General features: G+C 37.9%; 1 protein-coding gene across 1 annotated transcript; it reads left to right on the top strand.

Annotated features, from left to right (window-relative positions):
* The first annotated feature begins 10,028 nt into the window (after positions 1-10,028).
* Positions 10,029-26,310, top strand: LOC149299112 (peroxisomal coenzyme A diphosphatase NUDT7-like). Its single transcript, XM_089486596.1, has 6 exons — positions 10,029-10,118; positions 20,032-20,099; positions 21,206-21,353; positions 22,047-22,209; positions 22,410-22,757; positions 26,279-26,310. The coding sequence occupies exons 1-6, from the start codon at positions 10,029-10,031 to the stop codon at positions 26,308-26,310; spliced, it is 849 nt and encodes a 282-aa protein (XP_089342722.1).
* The last annotated feature ends 85 nt before the right edge of the window (positions 26,311-26,395 follow it).

Genomic DNA, 26,395 nt, shown 5'->3' with positions numbered 1-26,395 from the left:
CATTGTGAAAGAAGTGGGGGGGTCTAGCCTTGTTTTCGTGGTTTTATACAAATCGCTGAATTTGCCAGAATGTGTACAGAAGAAGGAACTTAACTAAAAGACTTTCTTCTGTGGCCTTGTAAAAAATGCACCCAATTCACATTATGCCCAGTAATTGTCTATCATTAAAGGTTTCACTTTAAAATCACCCTTTTATGATATAGTCAGTACAAATGTATTTGTCTTATTTTTGCTCCAGTGCTAATTATTAACAACAAACTGGAATGGTCCTAAACCTACCTTAAAACGTTGAATGTTTTCTCTCACAAATGCCTTTTTTATGTGCTCTGTGTTTATAATTAAGCGCTGTGTAAATTGTTGGCGCTATATAAATAAAAGATAATAATAATAATGATAATAAATAATACAGTTATTTTCCCTTGTGCCAGAATACCCACTGCAATGTGTTAGTAAGATCTTTTAATGCTTTCGAAGCATGTAATTTGACTGTTGCCTCAAGCAAGTTCCATTTACATTGAACTCGGTAAGAAATACCCATGTACGGGATGAAACACGTAGCATACGGCCCTTATCTGTGAACACAACACAATAGTAGATACAGCTTTTCTTGAGCACTTATTTTCATGATGATGATGATGATGATGATGATGGGAATGATGATGATTAGATATTACAAATCCAAAGATCATTGTAGTCATAATGTCCTTAAGTCCTAACTCCACAAAGATACTGTTACCTTAGAATTATGTATTTAGTTAATATCCCATTACGAACACAGGTGACTCCCCTAGGGCACGTTCAATCCTCAGCACATGAATGTCCATTCACTAAAGGGAGAGTTATAGTGTCAATTATCTTATTTCTATCACTATTTATTATGAAGGATCACCGCTGCAAGGTTCTTTCAGAGAGAAGGGCTGAGCTGGCCCTGTACAATGTATAATTCAATAGATGAGGATCTTTTGGCGAAATCTCAGTGATTTAACTATACATTACACAGTGCCGGTCAAGCTTTTTCATAAAGTAGAGTAAAGTCAATGCGTTGAACCGACAACATCGATTTCTCCTTTTTAGTGGACAGACACCATAGAGTTTTTTATTATGATAACCACTGCAATAAAGCAAGTCTGTGTTAAAAATATTTTTAAGGCTCAAAGTTCTTGACAGCTTAAATAGTAAAGTAAATAAACAGCTATGTAATACCAAACTACACCCTGCACAAAAAAAGAGCTTAATACAATTTATAAATAAAAATATTTAAATCCCAAACCATTTTTTATAATTATTTTATGATTCGAACACATAATTGTCACATAGGTGCTCAGATGCTGCTCCTGCTCACTATTTTGCATGGTTTAACCCCTTAAGGACAATGGGCGTCATTAATGGGTTAAAAAATGAAAAAGGCAGCACTGAATAAGGGATCAAAATCCTGCAAAATATCTTTAGAACTGTTGATATTTTACGTAGAGTGTAATTAATATGTTTAATTGTGAAGCATAAACTTTTCTATCTAATAGTTCATTTTTTTCCCGCTGTAAAAATGTGCTGATTGTAAATACTTCTTTGTGTAAATACTAAAAGAAACAAAATTGTGCGTCTGCGATTTGTTGTAGTAGGAGCTTGTAGTCAAACACAATGACTGAGATAAGTCTTATCATGTTGGATCAGATCTAATTACACTCAGATGGTTTTTTAGAATGAGTTACTCCTACCCTGCTTGTCAGCACAGGAAGTATTTTTTTTTTTCTTTTGAAAACCTTTTTTTCAAGTGTTTACCCATTAAATAGGAGATAGATAATGAATAAATCCCTCTATCCCAAGCTCCAGGGTCTATCTAGAAAGCTCACACACACTAATTCATTAGCGTTAGCGGGCAAATAGTTTATCACAACGAATTATGTTTAAGTGGGGCTGAAGAACTAAAATACTCCAAAAAGAAAGTCATGGATAATTCTAACTGTTGAATAAAGGACACGCAAAGCTTTGATATAATGTGTGGTGGAGATCATGAGAGTTTTGCCTCTTAGAAGACAGTATTCAATACGTTTGAGAACATTGGGGTAGTTCTAAAACAGATCAAGGGAAAAACTTGGAACTTAGACTGCATTTTTAATTTATGAAGCCAACGAGGACCAAACTTGTTATGGATTTCCCTGGGATGTTAATGTTTTTCCCTTTTTTAGTGGACTATTCAGAAATATCCAAATTACAATATTTTCAACTAATAACGCTACATTTATATTTGTTGTTCTACGTCACCCAAATAAATTGCATTATAATCACATTACAAAGTTTTACTTCTACCAAAAAGGTGGTAGATAAATGAAACAGCCTCCATCGGAGGTGACAGAAGTTTAATGCAGTAACGAATTTAAACATGCATGGGATCGGCATATGGCTCCTGATTCTAAGACAAGACTAACGACTTATTAACGACTGATTCTTTACATCAGGAAAGACGGGCAGACTAGACGGGCCAAATGGATTCTTATCTGCTGTCAAATTCTGTGTTTAAATATTATTATTTTTTAATTATTGCTCAACGCAAATCTATTTTGAAATCACCATATACATCAGTGACCTCAGAATACCTTTAGTATTTTTTTTCCAGTATAGACAAGAATAGGCCAAAAATATGAGTTTCTATTATACATATGAGTTAGCCAAATGGAATGAATCCAAAAATATAACCAGTGTAAATGTGTAACTGCCTTTTTTTTTTCCAAGTTAAAAAAAAGGACAGACAACCACACGCAAAAAGTTACAATGTCTTAGGGCCCTTTCTGCTCAAGTGCAATCGTTCGTCTGTCATTTGGTAAAAAAGGTATCAAACAGGTTATGTAACCTGGTTGATTAAATGGTGGCTGCCAATTTTTCTTTGAGATGAGTGAAACCTCTCTTTCAGTGGGACAATTGTAGCTTCTTCAGGTCCATATTACCCATAAGCAGATTATACATGTTCCTAGATGGCTATATTTTAAGGGAAACGCACCCGTATCTGCTTCTACCCAAGCACCCTGATTTTCACTGATTTGTGCCCACTTCCTCCCATTTACTGCCCATGCCCATGTATTTTTTCTTCTAATACATAATGGCAAGGGTTGTTGTCCCTAGAGGTGTCTGTGTTGGGGCAAGGTGAATCCCACCTTCAATTTGTCTGGATCTCCCAAAATTGTTTCTTCTTGTGTTTAAAATTAAACTCCCTTTTTCACCCCAAGTGATGGGTCAACAAGGTCTTTGAAGGACAATATACAGGGTACAAAAAACAGGGTTAGAGCATTCCTAGGAGGCCACAGACATTTAGTACTTGGAGTCTTGACAATTTAGTACATGGTCAGAATTCTTCTGATGTTGTCAATGTAAGGTCATCATTTGCCTTGGATGGCGCTGTTGATCGTGGTGAAATGGGTGTTGGGTGTTCAGGATATATATTATGGACTTCTTATTGATTTAATATGTAGGTCATTATGGACACACCTGGCTAGTGAGCATTGGGACTCGTGAGCAGTACAGTCAGGCTACGGACATACATAACCCATGTGAGGTAACACACCCTCAGGTTATATCCGAATGGCAACCTCAATGATTGGGGATTCATCTGCCTTTTTATTCACCATTTTAATTTAAATGAGTAAATGAGATCATTATAAAACATATGTATTAGGTGACATTTAAACATTTATAAAAATACTGGTTTTGAGAGTATGGCAGATTTGTTGAATTTAACCTGAATTTGGCAGAAATGTGAAGTTATTTGGGTGCCACCTACTGGCTAGGATAGGAAAACATTGAATTAAATCCAAACTTGAGAAACATTCCAATATCTTTAAATGAAGTGAAAATCCCTGAATGGAGAGTTTTTAAAACTGCTTTTTAATGTAAGAACCTAGATTACATGGAGCACAAAGTTTTTTTCTGAATGTGACTTAATGTCACATTTCTGATCATCTTATATATTTATTTATATAAATATATTTATATATACTAGAAGGAAGGCTGTTATATAATGGAAAACAAGTCTACTTAATTTTCAGAAGAAAAAATGATCTCTAGAAATTACAATCCTAACCTGTATAGAAAAAACATGAATAAATATAGACGTGTCAACAACTGCAGCTTGTCCCCAAGGCAAATAAAACCTTGGCCTTTAACACATCTTTAACATATGATAGGTTGCCATAGGCAATAAAACAGTCAGGAGAAAAAGTAAATACATCTTCTTTGAATTCTATGGTATATATAAACTCTAATTTTTAGACCTGCTAAGGAACAGATTGTTATTATGTCCCAATATGTAAAACCATAGAATTCAAAGAGGGCATACTTTCCTTTTCACACGACTGTACATATCTGGCCATGTTAGGTAGGACAATGTCTTGAATCTTGAAGATCAATGTACGCAACAAGAAGTTAATTACTAGGCATTTCAGAAAAGGAATCAGTGGTGAAGCTATAGAACATTGTAACAAACTCTGGAGAAGCCAGAACGACCTACAATCTAGATAAGCTTGCTTGAGCATTGCCCTTCTCACCTTTTGTTTCTATAAGTTAAATTTTGTTACAGCACTGTGGAATATGAGGGCACTATATAAAACAATAATAATAATGATGGATTTTTTTTTCACTAGCAACCTCTCTCACCAAGGAGAGACTTTAGGTCATTCATCAGAGAATCTTGGATTTCATGACAAGGAACAGGAACCGATGTGCAACCTTGATGCTAAAGCAGGTAAGTGCTGTGTGGTCAAGAACATGTCAATGTAAAATCTAAGATGAAGAGTCAAGGCAGACAATAACCAATAACTAGCTAGGTATCAGACAATGGGGTTAGATCGATGACCTATGCAAGTACATGTTGTATTAGTTTGTACATTCAACCGAAACAATACATTCATTGGCTTAAGTGTCATAGGTTGATACAGAGCCCTTAAAGAGTTTGTAACAACTCCTGATATAGTCAAGCTTGACTCTACTTCACTGGCCCAAATAGAGATCTGACTACAAGAGTAACATCTGGATCCCCCGCAGCGCTGCAGGGGACCTGGATCCTCCTCTCAGGCACACATCCATCCTCACATACACATCCATACTCACACACTTATACATACACATCCTTGCTCACATACATGTATACCTAGACATTAATGCAAACTATCTATAACGCCTCCCGCCTGCATCCACCATGTTACCTTTCCGGCAGATTTTGGTCCACTGCTCACACAATGTGGCCCCGCTGTGTTCCTGTCTCTCCGTAAGGTTTAAAATTGTTCAGTAGGGGCTCTTTCAGGTCCAGGTCGGAAGGACCCTTTCTGAACACATTTGAAGCAGCACAAGGAGACAGGAACAAGTGGTCGCAGGGTCGCCTGGGCCCCCTAGAGAGAGACAATCCCTGTTGCAGTTGCGACCACTGCGACCTCTGTAGTTACGCCACTGTATATGATCAGGTTTATGACTTACACATTGTTCAGATCCAGCTGACGTGCTTGTTTCTGCTTGCATGGCTCAAATCTTCAAAATTACTGAACTGTTCTAAGCATATCTGTCCGCTCAGTATTCCATCTGCTTTTCAGTACAACTGGAAAAGTAAATAAAGTCATTATTTTATCAATTTGCACCTTGTGTCTGAGAACCATGCTCTAACCTATTCATCAAAATGTGTGACTTTTCTATTAAATGCATAAAATCCTTCTTTACATATTAACTAGAAAGAATCATAAAAACGAGCGGTTTCTTTTATGTGTTTTTGTGAAAACGAATAAAGTGATTATTATTTTTATTTTATTTTTTTCTGAGAGGTGTGCAATTACATATGGGAGGTTACTGGATGAAATAGAGGCCAACAATTAGTAGAGAGATACGGTTGCTATTGACACACACTAACACCAAATCTAAAATTATTTTTTCCTTAAAAATACTTAAAAAGATACTTTTTTTCTTATTATTTGTGTACAAAAGTGTACTCAGAGATCTATTTGCCTACATGGGGGGCATCTTCTCTGCATTAAAAGGTGCCCTGTGGCTTTAAGACCCGCCACAGCCTCCATAGTGTAAATGGGCTGGTTGGGAGTGTTCTGTCACAGCCCATTGAACGTCAGGAGGGCCTAACTTCCCTGATTTTGCAGCAAGCGGACTGCCTCCACCCTGGACCCGCCACCCTTAGGCTAGGTTTCCACTTGGGTTTTTTTTTTGCAAAAACGCCCATAATAACGCCAATTCAACCACACGGTGCGGCCACACGCTGCGGCCAGATGTTAGCTGTTCTTAAATAGGAAATCGCACAATGCCATATCCACTTGGCGTTTTTCTGTTTGGTGTTTTTTCCGTCCTCTTTGGCTTTTTTCTGCTTTTTTGGGGCTCTGTGGCAGTTTTTCAAAATCGCAGCATGTTGACACGTTTTTTGCAAGGAAATCTTGGCGTTTTTCTCCAATAGAAGTCTATGGGAGAGAAAAAACCTCATGAAAAAACCATGTGGGTTTTGCCTTGGTGTTTTTTATGGTGTTTTTTTCCACAGAGAATGGACCCAGTATCTGTGTGTCCTACGAGAAATAGGCTGGAAACAAACAGTTTCACAGAAAACAAAGTTCATATTGAATTTTACACCATTTGGAACAAACATGCCATTACAAACAAACATACCCGACGCATCAACTGGATCCTGCGTGCCAAAAGCAACAGCAAACAATTTGCACCATCATTTAGGGTCAATCTTCCTAGAGGAGCAGACATTCGGAATAATGCATGCCTTACAAACCACAGAAAAGTGACAAAAGGGTCCGCCGGGGCGTTTAAGTAGAACTCTACCAAGGAAATGACATCAGGAGAGGGCAGATACTTGCCATTTATCCTAATCCCTTTTAGCTGGGTGAAAATTTCAACGTGTAAAGGCTGGCAAAACTGCCTAAGGTCAAAAAAGTAATTTCCACAGAAAGGCTAAAACGCCAGAAAATAACGCAGGACAAAAACCCAAGTGGAAACCTAGCCTTAGTCTGGGCCAGGGTGAAGGCAGACGCCTTGCTGGGGACACAAAAGAGCGGCACTACAACTTAATCACAAATCTTTTGTTGTCATCAACAAACTAATATCTTTGTGCTTTAAAACCTCTTAAAAGTATTTTTAGAGACAGACAGTAGCCCTAACCTAGAAGATATCACTGATTATGACTATTATATTTTTATCCTTTATGTAATAAATAATAAATTGCTTTGAAGATCTATTAATGGATTGTCCAAATTGTAGCAGCTTTTTTCTATACCATAATACATAAAGTATATCGTATAGTATCTTAAATCATTAAATCAGTGACCGTATTGGGAAGAAACCCTTTCTATTCTATTCTATTACCTTCATAAGTAAAAAAAAAAAAAAAACCGTTTTCCTTTCATTCCAAAATAATTAGGTTTATTGTATATTACAGTATGCAGCGAAAGAAGGAGATAGTTTTAATAAAATTATCTTTTTATGGAATATGGTATTTTGCATACTGTTTATTATATTTTTTAGTACCAGCAAATAAAAATCACTAATAAAAGCAAGAAATTCCACCAAAATGCAACAATTACATTTTAACTGCTGCGCTAGACAAACTGACCTTAAAATTAGTTGAAATGTCTACCAAAAGCAAAACATTTTGTAGTGGTATAAAGCCATTAGAAAAGACAAGCATTCCGAGGGTAGAATCTGATGGTTTTCTTACCGTACACTGCATTCACTGTGATATCCAATAATTGTTGTGCGGTAACAACGCTGTAGTTAAAATCAAGACGTTGCATTTAATCAGTGCTTATCTTGCATTTTTGGTCTAGGTCAAAATCTCAACATTATATTAAAATAGTCCATCTATATAATTTAGAACTGGTTTGGGTTCCATTCTGAAAAAGGCACAAAATAATATAAAATTATCAGTCTAAGAAAAGAATGAAATGATAATATCCACATTTGTTTCCATACACTGTTCTTTGAAAAAGTGCTTTATATTTTATATTTGTTACATTATGAACTGATGTATAAGCATCTAACACTTTTTTAGAACGTAAAAAATCACATGTATCACATATAGTATTATAAATGTGAAGAATCAGAATTACAGTGTTATAAGTGTTTTTCTTTTATGAGCTTTTTTCTTTTATGGGCTGTTTAAAGGGTGGGCAAAAAAAACTAAGTCATACATTTTTCTGGCCTCTATTAATTTTACTTTGCTTTCTCATTTCACCTTAATTCACTTTTCCTTTTATTTCAGAGCATACCAAGGGGTATTAACAGTTTTGTTTCACTCTTGCCCCTTTCTGAAGATGCTTCCAACTCAATTAAGGATAGTCCTACCACTTACAAAGAAATATGAACCTGGCCAAGAGGGCTTAGTGGTGACCAGCAATGGTTCTAGGTTCTTGAGGGCTCTAAGCAAAAAAGTCAAGACTTGTCAATGCCCAATATTTAAAAATGATGTATCTGTAAGGAATAAAATGCTGAGTATATCACTATTTTATGAAAAATACATTACAATGATATAACACTGAGGACTACATGTCACACTATCCAGTCTCTCCCAGTGATTCTCTAAGGGGCCTCTAAACAGCAGCTTAATCTGTTTATATGGTAGCACCCTTGACGGCAACTGCCTACAAAGATGGCGAGATTCTTAAATTCACTATATATAATCCTTCTTTAACCGAAGTGTCTAGCTCCTCGAGAAGTATAATCCTTCTCAAACACAGTTAAAGATCAGTGACTTATAAATTGGACATTTTGGTTGGGTAACTCCTATCAATTGCTGGTAGATTCAAATTAATATCTGCTTTGCATTTCTCGCCATTGTTAACATGAGATGGACTGAATTATAGTAATATCTTCTATATTTTCTGTATATTCAGCAAAAAAAAACAGAGAAGGAAGTTCTTAACTGAACTCGTTTGCATATAAAGAATAATTGTTGGTTTTAATAATTTTCTGGCACGCCATAAATCAAAACTGCACATCCGTCACATGGGATGTTATTATATAATCTCCATCTCAAAGCTCAGATTGCCCAGAGCTGTCTTCACCACAATAAAGGCCAAAACACGGGCCAATGATTTATTCACAAAGCATCTATTCAACTGCCTTGCCAGCTTGGAAACAAGGCAACATATATATTCTCATATTTAGACCTTATTCGCAATTGAATGAAGTAAAATAACGGATACACAATTAAAAAAAATGCAAATTTTACCGCGCAAACGAGGCTGGCATCTATAATTTATGTTGAAAGGGAAAGTCCATATTACTTTTTCAATAGTCCTCTTGTTCTAATAAGCTATGAATTTTACGCTCATCTACCATATTCATTAAACTGTAAAACGACAGGTTCCTTTATTTTCTCGTTTTTACTGCTGTCATCTGATCAAGAATGATATTTTGATTTGTGTTTGTATGTTCCGTTATAGTCCTATTGTTGACGACAAGCCTTAAGGGCAAACACAACACATTTTGTTCTTTATATTTTAACATAATAAGAGACGTCGGGTCGCCAATGAAGTCAAGATTGATTGCGTGTTGGAGAATAGTATAGAAATCACTGGGAAAATATTTCATTTAAAGATAATTTTAAGTCACAAAGAGTAACCAATATTCCAAAGGATTTTTTAAAATATAGTTTTCTTGTTTCTAATATCCCTTCTCTACACACTTGACAGGCAGTTAACTGATAAATAGATTTTGCACAGCATTTACGGCACATACACAATATTTATATATATTTTATTAATATTACAAACTATTACAGACGTGGGCCAAAAAAATTTGTCTGCATAATCTGTTTTTCGGCATTAGCAGAATTTGTGGAACTGGAATGGAATGGTTGATGATAACATATTATAAATGTATACTGCTTTACAAATTGAGGTTCTTTCATAAATAAAACCCAAATAAACATTCTTAAAAGGGTAAAGGGGAACATTTAGGCCTTCCCATGTGACCACAAGCATATCTATACAAAATCTATTGCTATGCCTTGCTAAAGTATATAAAGTATATGCTGCTAAAGCCTGGCGATGACGAGGCGGCCCTGGCAATTTAAAGCCAATGGTGGCCGGATGACGTACGTGTGGCATATCCAGCTGTTGGCCAACACAGCAAATTGGGTGAGTGTTTAGAACTGTTGGTCAGTGGCCCACTCGGCATTTCCCAGTGTACAAGGTGGCCATTGAGGGCCTGGTGCTGCTTTATAGCACAAAAATCAAGTGTGAGTCTCTTAGTGGCTATATGGGTTCCATGACTCTCACGCCAGCTACAGATGTTGAATTAATACAACATGATGGCATCAGAAACCAATGAAGGATTTGATATCAAGACTACAGAACATGAAAAACCAGTTAAATCAAATAAATTAAGATACCAATGTTATGCAAGCTGACATGCTAATGACATGGAAAGGTTGAATACATTTTTCCTAAGGTAAAAGTGATTGTTTTTTAATAGCTTATTTCCTTTAAGCAGAGTCCCAAAGGTTCTCACATGCAAAAAGATATGTACTATTTTGCATTGTCCTTCACGTCTTGCTGTCAAAGAAAATTAAATTGTAATACAATGCAATTAGCTGTTGAGTCTCATAAGAGCGAAACAGTTAAAAGTGCCATAGAATTTTAAGTTCTGGTTTATATTCATGTGGAGAACAGAGTTTTAACGTCAGCTGTCCTCTGCCTGCTGTCTAGAAATATATGGGATTCTTCAGTTTGCTGTCTGGAGAATTCCGTTCATGTGGTTTAGTTTTGGAAAGAGAGGGAGGCTTCCTCTTAATCATTCCGTCAACTTTTTCTCTGTGGAAAACACTTTGTTCAGAGAACGTGATCAAAAGCACATGGCTGTCAATTAAAAAAAATGACATTTGCCATAACAGATGTTACACATTTTGTTTAAGTTTTTAGTGAAGACCAAGCCATGTCTGTCAAAACTGAAGCGCACATCTAGGGTCAGGTACTACATTGCCAGCAATTATGTATCGACACAACAGTAAGCAGTGTGATCATGGCTACTGAAATTTTTGTGATTGCCAGTTCACGAATGCCATTGGCTGATGTTACATGAAGTTCACAGAAAATGGGGCCATTAATGTGACTTAAGGAACATGCCCCGTTTACTCGTATTTCCAAATGTTCAAAATATTTTATACCTGTAGAGTAATAACAATACACAAAAAGTTGTCTTCAAAGTCCGAGCTTTCACAGAATTTGGGGAGTGTTCTTTAGTCCCCATTTTTCAAGATTTGTTGGGGTGACACTGTGTAACTGACATGTAATTTGGGGCGATTTATTAAATCTTGCTGTAGTGAGATTGGTGCTACTTGTAGGAAGTGTGTTGCGCTTGGTCCTTATAAGTCTACTGTATTGTAATAGCAGGGAGCTAAAATGTTCAACTCTCCTGCCATCTTTCAGTTTGGGGACTACATCCCTTTCCCCTTTTGTTTGTTACCAAGCCAATTTGATTTTTCCTTTCTGGTGTCTAGATCTCCCTCTGATTTTTCAGAAAAGACACCTCGTTCATGTGCCTAAAAACTTAACAGTTTACAAGCATTTCTTCCATATGAACCTGATTCATGAGGCCATTTTTATAGTCAATGTCATAAATACACCTACTGTGTGATTCTTAATTTCTTTAAAAAAAGACATTTACAGTGTTGGTTTAAATATGCATGGGATAGACACATGGCTATCCAGGAAAAAAAGGGCATTTCTGAGTCAACCATGTACAAGAAGGCTCTGACTTTATTTACAGTATTATTATATTGCCCTTTGACCCATCATCTGTATGTTACCCTAGATTAAAATTCTTCCTTTTCAAATGTACTGTATAAATCAAAAGTTGCTTGACAATACCTTATTTACCATAGGGAGTCAGATAATTAACTGGTACGCAGGATTCAAAGTGATGGCGTTCACCAAATGGACCATTGGCCAACCACTGGAAAAGCTCAACATCTACATAGCTTGGAATATATTCAGCCACATTTTGAATCCACTAACCTTATAATCTAGATTTTTCCACTAATACCACAACTCTATTTTAGCTTTTCTAACATAACCATTTTCTTTTCATCTTTAAATCCACACAACTAGCACAAAGCGGTTTCAAAGTACCGCTTCAGAATTTTATTTAATTGAGACAGACCATGATGAGGACATAGGATGAAAAGATGTTTTTGGCAAGATTATTGCTCTGTGTCTACAGGATTCTAAGAAGAATTTTATGAAACTGGTATATTCTACATATTAAGTTACATAACTCTTTCTTTACCAGACAGAACAACATGGCTGGAATACTGCAAAGCAATACGTATATATTTTAGGTTCATATAAAACAGAGAAATACTGAAGTCAAATATTTTGGTAGACAATTAAATAATATGGAATTTTATGGCTACATGCTGGAGTTACACGAAGCAGTGGTCATTCATCGAGCAATAATGGTAAAACAATTTTACATTGCTAGGAAAAAAAGAAAAAATAAGTTGTAGCCTCTAGCCAGTGTTTTACTATGAGAGAATCAGTGAATTTCCAAAAAAAACAAAAAACGCCAAAAGTTACCGTATTTTTCGCTCCATAAGACGCAGTTTTTTTCCTCCCAAAGTAGGATGAAAAATCAGCCGCGTCTTATGGAGCGAAGATGCAGGCAGGCAGGCATGGAGGGAGGGGTGGGGGGCAACGATATACCGTATTTATCGGCGTATAACACGCACTTTTTTAACTAAAATCCGGAGCTTAAACCCTACCTGCGTGTTATACGCCGATAAATCCGGGGTCGCAACTGAGGCAGGCGGCGGCGGCCGCCAGCAGAGGAGTCCTGGATTTCTGCCAGTCAGGGGGGCCCAACTCTCGGGCCCCCCTGCCTGACAGATATACAGGAATCCTTTGCTGGCCGCCGCCGCCGCCTGCCTCAGCGCTTCAACTCCTGTGTTGGAAGCGTTTGTCTCGGGTGCCGGCGCTTTACGCTGGGCGCCGGCATATGACGTCAGACGCCGGCGCTCAGCAGTGAAGCGCCGGCACCCGAGACAAACGCCTCACGCTTCCAACACAGGAGTTTAAGGTAAGTGACCGGGGCGGGGGGGGGGGGAGATCCTGAGAAGGGGGGGTTAGGGAGTTAGAGGGGAGATCCTGAGAAGGGGGGCTAGGGAGGGAGGTCTTACTGTGTGTGTCTTACTGTGTTTGTGTGTGTGTGTCTTACTGTGTGTGTGTGTGTGTCTCACTGTGTCTGTGTGTGTCTTACTGTGTCTGTGTGTGTCTTACTGTGTTCATAGCTTATTCAGTTATTGTAATAAATATTTTAGCCCATTTTTTAGCTCAAAATATTTTTTCCTTTTTTTTCTCCTCTAAAATCTAGGTGCGTCTTATCAGCAGGTGCGTCTTATAGAGCAAAAAATACGGTATATATTGTCCCATGTTTGGCTCCATGGGTAAGATACAAATACAATGTATGGGGGAACAATCATTTTAAAAAGGGCCCAAAGATGGCAATATTCTATCTTATTGAATGTGTTATGGGCTACACTCCAAATTACTTAAATAAATACTGGCTGTAGAATTTCATTTTAGTTAACAATGAATTTTTGTAAATTTAGAAAATAATATAATAATCTCTGATTTCATGCAGAACCCCAAAAACCATATAAATCCACAAGATGTAAATATTTAACTATGGGAAAGGGAGATATCCACCAATACCAAGGCATTAAAATGAACCTTTTTATAATCACATTTAGTTAATCCAAGCACTGATATAAATAATTTTTGTTACTAATGTAACAATAAATAATTACACAATTATATAGTAAAATTGTGGTATCATAAGTAAAGATTCAACATTATCGCAAAAGAAACAGCGCTGTTTAGAGTTGGGGTGGTCAGTTATTTGTTTTAGTATAAAAGCAAACAAAACATATTCAGATTTATGATAATGTTAACATTTATTTATAATTCTGGGAGAAAATGTTCGGTATTCCTAGACGGGGGCAGCAGTATATGATTAATTCTCTGAAGATAGTTTAGATAAAGCAAAAAATAAAAAAACCTAGAAGAGATTGTCTAAAATGTAAGAAACAAATCTAGCAATATTCTAACCTAAACAGCATAAAAAGATAGTTATCATCAGGAATTCCTCTTACAAATGTCACCAGACAAAAACGTGTAGGTTTATCTCGTAACTGTCAGTAAGTAAACTACGTTAGGAGTTGTGTTCATCCGAACATATGACCTGCACAAAATATAACTGAAGTTTAAGGAGCAACTGGTTCTGGGGGATACTACATGTTTTTAGAGATGGAGTATAGAGCTAAATCATTAAGCAATCGATAAATAACATGCAATTCTTCAGGAATAGACACTGGTCTAGTGGTGTATTTACTAAAACTTAATTTGGCCCTTCATGGCTGTTACACAACGTGGCTTCTTGGAATGTTATTTCACATTTTATTAAATTAACTACAATGGCCTTAAATTGGCCAAGGTGATAACAGTCTCTTGACACATAAAGAGTCATCCTTAAGCACTGGGGATGAGGAAATCCCATGTGGAGGAACATGAACATATTTCCAGTTTGCATGCCTTGAAGAATAACAGGTTCTTCTCTCTATATAGTCCAAGATGGGAATCTTCACCCCTGTGACCTCCCAACGGTCATGCTGTCCTATATGTCTGACTTGGACTCAGATATATCCTCTTTAGTTACACCATTGCCAATACACATTGTGATGGTCAGAATGAACAGGGCACTTATCTGATGAAGTGAGGAAATTTACGTGGAAATAGAATTAAAATTGCCAATTGAGTTCTACAGTTATTATTAACTCATTAATATGAGTGTCAGAAGCACTCATGGGAAAACAATTTAGTATTAGATTACAATTTTGTCATGAAAAGTCATATTTTGGGGCACATACACTTTTCTTTTATTTGATTGTAAACATTAGCTATCATTTCAAATAAATACAAATTTTCATTTACACAATAAGAATTGAGAGAGCATAATTATGGTAATTAAATTCTATATAAAATTATAGTAATTAAAAATAAGACGCATAAATAAATATTTTTCAGTATTTTAGCCAGAAAACAAAATATTTTGGCAATCACCTTTATAATTGGTCAAAGCTTATACAAAGGGACATGCATGTGGTCTATTACTGACAGATTAACATCAGTTCTCCTTTCAACATATATTTAAGTCTGTGCTAAAACATGTACAAGACCGTGAAATTGTGTAGAAATGTATAAAGCTTGGATAATCTAAGAAGGCTATTATTTATCGACCAGTTCACTCATCACAAGCTGTGGGCCACAGGCTCACCAACATAGCTTTCATTGGCCCCTCTTATTGATGGGAATACACAAGAGACCTGTAAGAAAATGCAATGCAGATTTGTCTGTAATAGAAAACAGTTTTAACCTCAACTCAAAGGAAGCGCAAAACTACAGAAACATAGAATTCGACGGCAAGCAAGACCCATTAGGCCCACCATGTCTGCCCATATTTTCTGATATAAAGACTCAAACAGTAATCAGTCGTTGGTCTCGTCTTAGATTCAGGAGCTATTTGTCTATCCCATGGATATTTAAATTCCCTCACTGCATTAACCTCTACTGCTTCTGATGGTAGGCTGTTCCACTTATCTACAATCCTCTCAGTAAAGTAAAATTTCCTTACATTACCTCAAAGCCCAGGGCAGTCATTCCTGAGGACCCATAGCAGCTGCCCTTTGAGGCTGCAACAGCCACGGTTGCAGGGCCTGCCATTCTTGGCAGCCCAGGCAACCCTTCCGACCAATTCCTGCAGCTTACCTCTGTGTTGCTCGCACATTGTGCAAGCAACCTTTCTTGTATAACTCAGAGGAAGCAGAATGTTACGTTATATTATGTGGCCCTCCTGCATTTCTGCTTCCCCTGGGCGATAAAAGAGAAGTTCCTCGCACAATGTGTGAGCATCACAGAGAAATCTGTAGGCGAAGTAAGGAGGTGTGGGTGGGAATTTGAGGGAGAAAATATGTGTGAATGTGTATGTATTTATGTATTTATATATAGGCGTGTGATACCATGGATGTGGAAGTGTAAGTGGAGAGCAAATATAGCAAAGTCTGGTTGTTTTGAAGCAAAGTTGGCAAATGAAGGCTGTTTGGGGCAAGGATGGCACAGGTAGGTTGTTTGGGACAAAGATGCAACTGGCAGGTTGTTTAGGGGCAAAGATGGCAAATGTTAGTGGCCTAAAATAACCTACAAGTGGCCCAATGCGTCCTATGAGTCTAACCTAGGTGCTCGGCAGGTCCAGTGGATGCAGTCTGGGTTCTTCGGCAAGTCCTATCTGTGCAACCTGAGTGCGAGGGCTGGCCTTTAAAGTGTGTGACCTGTGATCTACGTCTGCAATGTAGGGTTTACGTGCATTATTGATTTGATCCGTACCTTCAATGCTGAGTTTATGATTTTCAGTTGACCTATACCTACTATGCTGCGTTTCCATGTGTTGTTTATTTGATATATACCTGAAGTACATAAGGGAGGAAAAGAGAGATGTGGCAGAGTATCAGAGGGGACAAAGGGAGTCTGGGGGCGATGGTGGGGCACCACAACACCTAAGGCCGGCCCTGATCATGACTCGCACATCCGTTTTGGGTCACTTGCCAGACCTGCACCAGGGTCCAATCAATATTTCAGGTCTAAGCTTCTGACAATGTCTCCTATAGCTTTCCAAGATAACATGTTTAAACAACTGACAATTTAGATTAGTCCAGCCAATAAATACCCAAACAAAAATATTTATTTAATAAAAAGCATTTCTGTGTAAATTATAGTAAACTATTTTAGACCACAACCACAAGCATTAAGACCACAACTATGAGCTTTTATATTATGATGAGTTTGTTTTAAAACTGGATTATATAAAAACCATAACCATGCGCATGTAATTGAAAAGGACAAGTGGCTCAAGCAAAGTCCAATTTTCTATCGTGTCTGCGCAATTTACATTTTCATAGTAATACACTTGGAACACCTAATTTAAATGACAAATTTCCAAAATAGGAAATTTCATTGCTTGGTTTTGATAAAAAGTAAAAGTTATGATCATATAGTGGGATCCAATAGGTGGAAAAGTGGTAGAGACTAATGCCTTTATATACACATGGGATAGGCATATAGCTACTGAACCTAAGACGAGATAAAGGACTGATTGAGGTTTAAGTCTCTACATCAGGAATAATGGGCAGACGGGCCGAATGGTTCTTATCTGTCATCAAATTCTATGATTTTATGTTTTGTATGTTAATTTATTAAATGCTTGTACTAGAAGTTGACTTGTGACTCCAAAACCAAATCCAGCGACTTTTGTTCACCACAATCCTTAATACGTTTATTTTATAATACAAAATCCAATTAGATATATTGTTTATCTCAAATTAAGGTCATAAAGACTTGGTGATACAGTGCATACTCGTGATAATGTCTCTTTAATTTAGAAAACCGCTTCTTCTAGTGGAGATGTTTATCTTATTAAATTATACACAGGCAGCAATGGAACATAATATAACGATCATGAAGCTATGATTAAAGGTCCACGCTCTCTCTCATTGCAGTAACAATAACCTTAATTCTGTTCATCTTTCTATATGTGATTTGATCTAGGGGTGAAACAAATCAACAGTTGTTTCAGATTCTGTAATATAAATCCGTAAGCGTGAAAGTCTGATTATGCGGGATGCCAAGTGTAATGAGCATTCATATTCCAATGCCTCCCTCTAGTGGACACGTGCCACAATGTGTATTATTCCGGGAAGTCAACAAACCGAGAGCTCGAAGATGAGCTTATAACATCATAGCTCAAAGCCTTAATTGTGTATCACGGTGGGGCCACCTAACCATGTGTATCCTGCAGGATGGGCCAATAGTTAAATCCAGGAAAGGGTACCATTTGGCCCAAGTGAAGCAAAGTCAAGTGGTCTCTCTATAGACCCCAACCCAGACTCTTTTTCCAATCCTCACTCACACATGCTTACATGGAACCTGTCTACTTACATACTGTGCAAGCTACACCGCTACTACTGCGAGGTCATGTAACGCGACATTACGTGACCCACTGGGCACCTGCCTCCCATAGCAAACTGGCAGAGTTTAGTAAATAAACCCCATTAGGGTCTTACTTGAAGGGAATTGGTTTTCAATCCAGAGTTGTATTTTCTATTAAGAGATTTGTAGACAGTACCTTATTAAATAATAATTGCAACATTTGGAAGGGGATAATATGCAACTTTTGGCTATTTAAGATTAGCAAAACATTTTATGCAAAATTATAGCTAAACAATGAATAAAGTGATTATTACAAAAAAGAAGTCTCCGAGGTTTTTAAAAAAAGATCTTAACAACCAAAAGAATGTTCCTGCTGATTGAATATTTTCCCTGATTGCTACAGTGATAAGCCCATTTTCAAAACTATGCATCAGAATTGTACTATATATATATATATAAATAGCCTGTATAGTTCATAAGGTTGAAAAAAGACCAAAGTCCATCAAGTTCAACCTATATACATATTGTGTCCCTACTGTGTTGATCCAGAGGAAGGCAAAAAACCCTTATGAAGCAGATGCCAATTGCCCCATACCAGGGGGAAAATTCCTTCCCGACTCCAAATATGGCAATCAGAATAAATCCCTGGATAAACGTTCTGTCCCTATTAATCTAATATCCATAACTTGTAATATTATTGCTTTCGAGAAACACGTCCAGGCTCCTTTTGAACTCTTTTATTGAGTTTACCATTACCACTTCCTCTGGCAGAGAGTTCCATAATCTCACCGCTCTTACTGTAAAGAACCCCCGTCTGTGCTGGTGTAGAAACCTTCTTTCCTCCAGCCGTAGAGGATGTCCCCTTGTTATAGATACAGTCCTGGGTATGGTCTGTCCATTTGTTTGATTCAATTAAATAGACATTTAAGTATCTTCCATCAACCTTCCCCAGTAGACTTCACTCCATACACACAAAGGGTTAATGTGTGGTAATCGCCGGTATATATCTCCATTAGTTAAACAGAGAATTAGCTGTTTTTCTGAACCTGTTTCCATGGCAACAATGTTAGCTTGTATTTCATGCTACTGGCCACTAGAGGGCAGGACTGCATCGTTCATATCTCTATTCTTTTGTATAGATGATACTTTCATTTGCTAACTGACGTATAATAGATTGCATGCTTTGGAGATTATTAAGGTCTCCTTTCCAGACATATTATTGTTAGTTATTATTAGTCTCAAAAACATAGTTTATAATAATCATATGTTACCAAATTCGTTTTTTTTCCTTTCTACATCTCTATTCCTCTATTGTGTTCTAGAATATTTAATATATATTCTACTGTGTGTATATATATATATATATATATATATATATAAATACACATACATACCATTTATATAGCTGTTAAGATCTGCATGTAAACTTTAAACTGTTAAACTGTAAATAAATAACCAGTTTCTTCCCTCCTGCCCCTAGCTGCAGAAAAAGGAGTAAAGATCAAAAGGTTGCTACTGCAGATGGGTGGAAGTGAGCAACAAAATATTGTTTCACTAGCCACAATCACTTTACATTTCTTTCTACTTCTGTTCCGTGTAATTTCACTTTAGTAGCTTTCTTAGAATGCTATAGTAATAATTATAATATATGGTGCAGAACCCTGGAGTTAAAAAAAAACCCAAATACCAGTCACATCTGAATGCTGAACATTTTTATATTTTGCTGAGAGGGTCGTAGTTAAGGGGAACAGCCTCCCAGCTGAAGTGGTAGAGGTTAATACAGTAATCGAATTTAAACATGCATGGGATAGACATATGGCTCCTGAATATGAAACAGGGTATGATTTGAGGTTTAAGTCTTTACAGCAGGAAAAACGGGCAGACTAGACGGGCCAAATGGTTCTTATCTGCCGTCACATTCTGTTTCTGCATTCTATGTGACATTGGTAGGCGTGACTTCACCCAAACAGAGGCTTGGAATGCATAAAGCTGTCAATGTTCCCGTTCTATTCAGGAAGTACTGACAATGTCCTCCACTAGTGAGCAGATTGCAGGAGAGCAGACAACAGCTGATCAGAGCAGGTAAAACGTCATGTATACAGTGTACCTGGAGCCGCAAGCAGGGGCTACAAGCAGGGCCGGCCTTAGGGGTGTGCGACCTGTGCGACCGCACAGGGCGCCATGGTTGCAGGGGCGCCTGACTGGGACTTAGATTAAAGCATCGTTTTGTTTTTTTTTGTGTTTTTTTAAAAACTTTATTTAACATCATTCATGTTAAATAAAGTTTAAAAAAAAAAACGATGCTTAAATCTAAGTCCCGGTCAGGGGCGCCGAGCGGTTGCTCGTGAAGTTCTCGGCAACCGCTCGGCGCCCCTTACTCTCCGTGACTCCGTCGCTGTGCCGGCATCTCATGTTGAGCGCCGGACTATTCCGGCTCTCAACATGAAATGCCGGCACCGCGGCAGAGAGAGAAGACGGATGCCTCCCGCTCTCACCGCAGGACTCCGGCAACAAGGTAAGTGGGGGGGGGGTGTAGTTTGAAGGGTGTAGTTTGAAGGGGCAGAGGGGGGGGTGTAGTTTGAAGGGGCAGAGGGGGGGGTGTAGTTTGAAGGGGCAGGGGGGGTGTAGTTTGAAGGGACAGGGGGGTGTAGTTTGAATGGACAGGGGGGGTAGTTTGAAGGGGCAGAGGGGAGGGGTAGTTTGAGGGGCATGGGGGGGTAGTTTGAAGGGGCAGTGAGGGGGGCGCCAGAGGAGTAGTCCGCACAGGGCGCCACAACGCCTAAGGCCGGCTCTGGCTACAAGCAGACCACCAACGAACATTTATTTTCCACACCCAGGATCATTTCCTCTTTTGAAATAAGAAACTGTTACAATGTAGCTGCTGTGAATCCAAAACACTGGCTCAGGTTGTAGCGAAATGATCTTTAATCTGAGTCAGCAGCAAGTGATGTGAACAATACATAATACAGTATTTTTTATTTAGCAATCATTATTTAGTAATTATTAGAAAATAAATTAGGCTGAAAGGAAAAAAAATACTCGCTAAAATAGTTATAGAATATAACTTATTAAATATTTTAGTATACATTTAAGTAGAATGCTAGTAAGAAGAACCGTAACTACCTTTTGGTAGCATTAATTAGATAATCCTGAATAAGAAATTACACGTTTGTCTTAATTGTGATAAGTGTTAGAGAGAAGATCAAGAAGAAAATACAACAATATGATGCTGGGGATCGATTCAGCCACATTCCTCTCCAAAAAGCCTCCATTCTTCTACCATTGTTAATTAAACAAGAGAAGCTGCACCTGCTCTTAACCGTCAGATCACTTAAAGTATGTGATTTTTTGGTTTTAATTCAATGTACGTGTAGGGCTTTGTGCTTCATTCATTTCCATCTCTGTCACGCTGCAATGACATGTGATTGTGATACCGACAGATGTTGACTTATCCCAGACTTAAAACAAAACTGAAGCAAATATGTTGCTGTTTCAGAAGTTTCGAACACTTAATCTGTAAGCTTTGTTGATGTGGCCTAATATAGTGTGAGCTCGGGTAGCAGCCACGTTCGGTCACATTACTAGCGGCAATGTCATTAACGGGAGAACGCACCAAACCATGTAATAATAATATGTAATAAAATATGAGGTGCAAGTAATATGAGGATGGAATGACAATCCTCCAAGGGTTAATCCAATATGAAGATTACACACTGAATTCTCCAGATCCAGGCATTTATATGGAAATACTCACAAAGTAGCAATGTTTGAACCTTCGACAGGTCACAACCATTGCATGTCATTGCTACATTTCCATGATTAAAAACTCCATTGCCGAGAGTCAAAATGTTGGGATTTTGTTGGCATTTTTATGTAGTTGAGCCTACCAGCACCAGAGTTCTTTGCCTTAGAAATGGTTGTTTACCAAAGCTTTGTATTTCGTCCATCTTTCATGATTTGATTTCTCTTCAAATTAGTAGTAGTAGTTTATTATAGGGAAATGCTCACCCCAGGGTATATTTTTTATAGCTAAAAACTATGCCAGGGGATGTTTGCTTTCCTGGAGGAAGAAGAGAACCAACAGACAAAGATGAAATCCAGACTGCTCTGAGAGAAACCCATGAAGAAATTGGGTTAAAACCTGAACAAGTGGAGATCATTGGCAGACTTGTCCCATACATATCCAAGGTGAGTTCATGTTTCTCACTTCCCATTGTTTGAAGTTGAGTCATGAAGCTATTACATGAATCCTCAGGTAAACTATTCATGAAGTACCTCCAGCAAAGATTCTTAGTGCCAACACATTGAATGCTGGTGCATCTGTACTAACTTGTTGTCCCACTGTGTGTGGAGATTTTTTTATTTCTTTTAATTTTTACTTTCAGACTCCAGCTTATCTGATCACACCAGTCGTTGCGTTTGTAGAAGACACATTCCAGGCCTGTCCTGACCCGGATGAAGTAACAGAAGTGTTTCATGTTCCTCTAGAATTCTTCCTTAGTTCTGAGCACTACACCCCACTGCTTCTAAAAGCGCCCTACTTTGGAACCAACGTAATTCACAGTTTCCTGTACAACGATCCACAGATGCAGAAATCATTCACCATATGGGGGTTGACAGCACATTTTGCCTTAATTCTCTCCGTTATGCTGCTAGGAAAAGGACCTGCATTTGATACCAATTTTAAACTTGAAAGGCGCCTGGCAGAATGCGAGGATGCACTCTTGTCATTTTATCAAAGTAAATTATAATTGTACAAAACTTGAATTATCCTACAGTTGTAAAATATTGTTGCTACAAATATATTTTTGGTGATCTGTCCTGTAATGCTTGATCTACAATCTCTAACCATATGAGGACATTACATAGGTATACTCATGGGTTTTATGGTGTGAGAACAGTTCACCATTCACCTAGAAACCCAATGTTTCAGTAAAAATGTTCGACAGCACACAAAATCACCAAAAGTTACTCATCCACAACACCAGCTGCACCTTGTCAATAGTGCAAACAAAGTCTGAACAGCGATAAAGTGCGCTCAGTGCAATCTAATAATAATAATAAAAACACAGACCCTGATATAACAATGTATTCCAGGTCTAGCAATTCCTGTGAAGATATCTTAAAAATGAAGACAAAAAAAAAGAAAATAAATAGTGCAATACAGTCCACTTGCAATTACCCCTCCCCAATAATGGTAGCACTCACAAAGGAGAGAATAGTGTACAACCAGGACCACCAAGTATATGAAAACGGTTCCGCTCAGTAGAAAAAATAAGAAGCACCAATTATTAGGCATACAGTTATCCAGTCCAGTACTGGACTGCAGCACACTGTATATTTGTTTCTTATTTTATTAGTGGTGGTTTGTGAACTTTATTCTAGTTTGAATATATGACCCTGAATGGAATAGAAGGCTTTCAATTGATATGTAAGATATTACTTTCCTTATTAAAGATTGGATAACTGTGGTGACCGCTTTACTGAATTGAAGGACGGTGGTGATCTAATGTTTGATTGTGGCTGAAATTGGCATTGCTCAATGGAAGAACCAATTGAATACGTTTTCTGTTTTATAGAGGTTGTGTACATTTAAACACCCTATATCACCTTCTGTGTTTACTTCAGTGTTTAGTTCAGTGGCTCTAGCTGCTTTAGTAGACATACATTACACTGATCTGTTATTCCAACTAGGAAGTTGAACACATTCATTAACAATAAATGTTACATTTTATTTGGAAGTAGGGACACCATGTTGTACAGTTGTCCATTAAGTATGTCACCTCCTATCCAGCCAACTAAATGAAAGTACAACCACATGTTTTATGGAAACAGTGTTGGAAACAAGTTGACCTTAGCCAAATATCTTTCTTTACACTGTGCCGATACTGTCTTTGGTAGACCCACTATAAATGAGGTATAGAAGACATTGACTGGAAAAATAATTATTTCATTGTGTGTTTACTTATAAAAGCTAAATTTTAGTATTCTGTTTGTACATTGTGGACTTTTCTAGTAGTAAAATACAGTAGCATAAAAACACAAACTGGTAAACTGTGGTGAAGGCAAACAGCAAGTGGCATTATCTAAGTGATAGAATGTATCTAGGGTTGTCAATATGAATTAACCAAAGGGGAACTTTAATAATCATCTCTTAAAACAATGCTTTTGCATTTATCATTTGAAACACTTTATGATCTTAATGAAGGATTCTCTTCTTTTGTAAAAGAGTATACTATGAGGACAACTGACCATCACACCTATATGAGTTTGTTGAACATCCCATTCTAAAACCATGGGTTAATATTGCTTGTATTTGGAGAATTGGAGAATGATTTCTTTAATGTGAGCAATTATACAAGCCCATTATGATATCATTCTGGTAGATAAACACCAACATTTTGCAATGAGAAGAAATGGATGTTGCTTGCAGTGCTAACAGGGTCATTTGTCTGCAGGGCCGGCCAAAGACTTAATGCCGCCTGGGACAAAGTTTAAAATGCCGCCCCCCCCCCCCACCCTGCTGACGCCGGGGGGGGGGGGCGGCATTTTAAACTTCGCCGACGCCATTATCTAAGTCCCCCCCTGGTACTTACCTTTAAACAGTCCTGCGGCGAGTCTCCCTGCTCTGCCACTGTGCCGGCTTGTAATGCTGAGCGCCGGAAATTGACGTCACTTCCGGCGCTCAGCATTACAAGCCGGCACCGAGACCGAGCTAGAGGGCTCGCAGAGGAGAGAGAGGGGCGCCGAGCGGGTAAGCGAAAACCACTCGGCGCCCCTCTCTCTCCTCAGCTTCAAAAAAAAAAATAAAAGCGCCCCTTCTAAAGTGCCGCCTGGGGCAATTGCCCCACTCTGCTCCATTGTAGGGCCGGCCCTGTTTGTCTGTTGCTGCTGGAGGACCAGACATTTTTATCATCTGCAGTGTTAAGTAAAGAAACCTGGAAGCCAAAGCTCTAGAGCACATGAGAGCCAAATGTTTTAGGCCTAATTGGAACTGGCATTGAAGCTGCTAGCATCACCATTTGAGCCTCAGGGTCACCATCTGAAGATGAAAGGTGGACATCTATAAAAAGTCATTCATATTTGTCAATATATTAATATATTTACCAATATATTAATATATTTACTAACAAGAACATTGATGTATTTTGCTATTTAGGGTAGTTTTATATCTATTGATTTCGTTCTAGTATGAATTCTAAAACCTTTTCTCTTAAAGATAGAGAGCACACCTGAAGGATGGTGGCCTTTTTGTGAATCATGGACACAAGAGCTACTTGCAGAAATATTATTGGAATTACAAATGGTGAAAACAGAGCCATCTTTTCCACAAACTACTTAGGCCCTGGCCATCTTCACGAGTTGACCAAGGACAACGAGGAGGCCCTTGCACTTTAAGGCTGTTGGCCGCCTAATGACGTAAGTGTAGCCGACAGATGGATATGACAGGCCTATGCGGCCGGGAATATCCTACCGATGGCCACACACTGCAGCAAACAGGTCTGCGTGCAGCGATATTGAACAGATGATCAGTCTAGGCCCGCTACGCCTTTTACCCAACGATTGTCTATCACTGATATACCTGGAATCAGGGACAACATCTCAAGAAAGTGACCTTATGTTTGAAAACAGAACTTGCAATAATGTTTTAAAACCATGGTTTGTTTTTCTTAAATGCAACATTACTGTATGAGACAACAATTATTATAAAAAAAGAGCTATTGCACAATTGTTTAACGTGGTCTTCTAATCCTCACGACCTACAGCATGGTCCAGTCACCCCAAGTGTTGCTAGGGCGAAAAGGCACCAGAATAACTCTTTAAATAAATAACACCCATGGAAAATTCAATGATTACTATGGTGACAAGACCCATTTTGAAACTTTGTCTTTAATGTTTTAGAAAAAACCAAATGAATATTTATATGTGGCTACTTTAAACACATGTTACGTTAGACATTTAAATCTAAACACAAAGAACACCGCTTCTGTTGTTAGCTTTGTTTTCTTTTAGGGCATCAGATAACATTGGGCTTGTATTAATAATCGGTCTTTAGATAATTGTATGTATTGTATTATTTCGTGTGCAGGAGTTTACAAATGTTCACAACGTTCTAGATCTTCTGATTTGTAGCATTAATTTTAACAAAAGATTTGCAAGAAGAAATCAACATACAGAAACAATACATTATTTGGACATCGTAGGGCTCGTAGAAAGGACTGAAATGTTTTTGTTTTTTTAGGTTTAATTCTTAAACACAGGTGCCCGAGAATACATCGAGGATGCAGTATGAAGAATCTAATAGACAAACAGCAAAGATGCCTTTGTGGACGTGGAGGGCCCTCGACCGTCCTTTCAATGTTTAGTTAATTACGTTA

Source organism: Sceloporus occidentalis, unplaced genomic scaffold (genome assembly GCF_023333645.1).
Source record: "Sceloporus occidentalis isolate IW3139 unplaced genomic scaffold, rSceOcc1.0.p SCAF_29, whole genome shotgun sequence".
Classification (NCBI taxonomy): Eukaryota; Metazoa; Chordata; class Lepidosauria; order Squamata; family Phrynosomatidae; genus Sceloporus; species Sceloporus occidentalis.
Note: the sequence above shows the minus strand (reverse complement) of the source record. Positions and strands in the feature narration are given on the sequence as shown.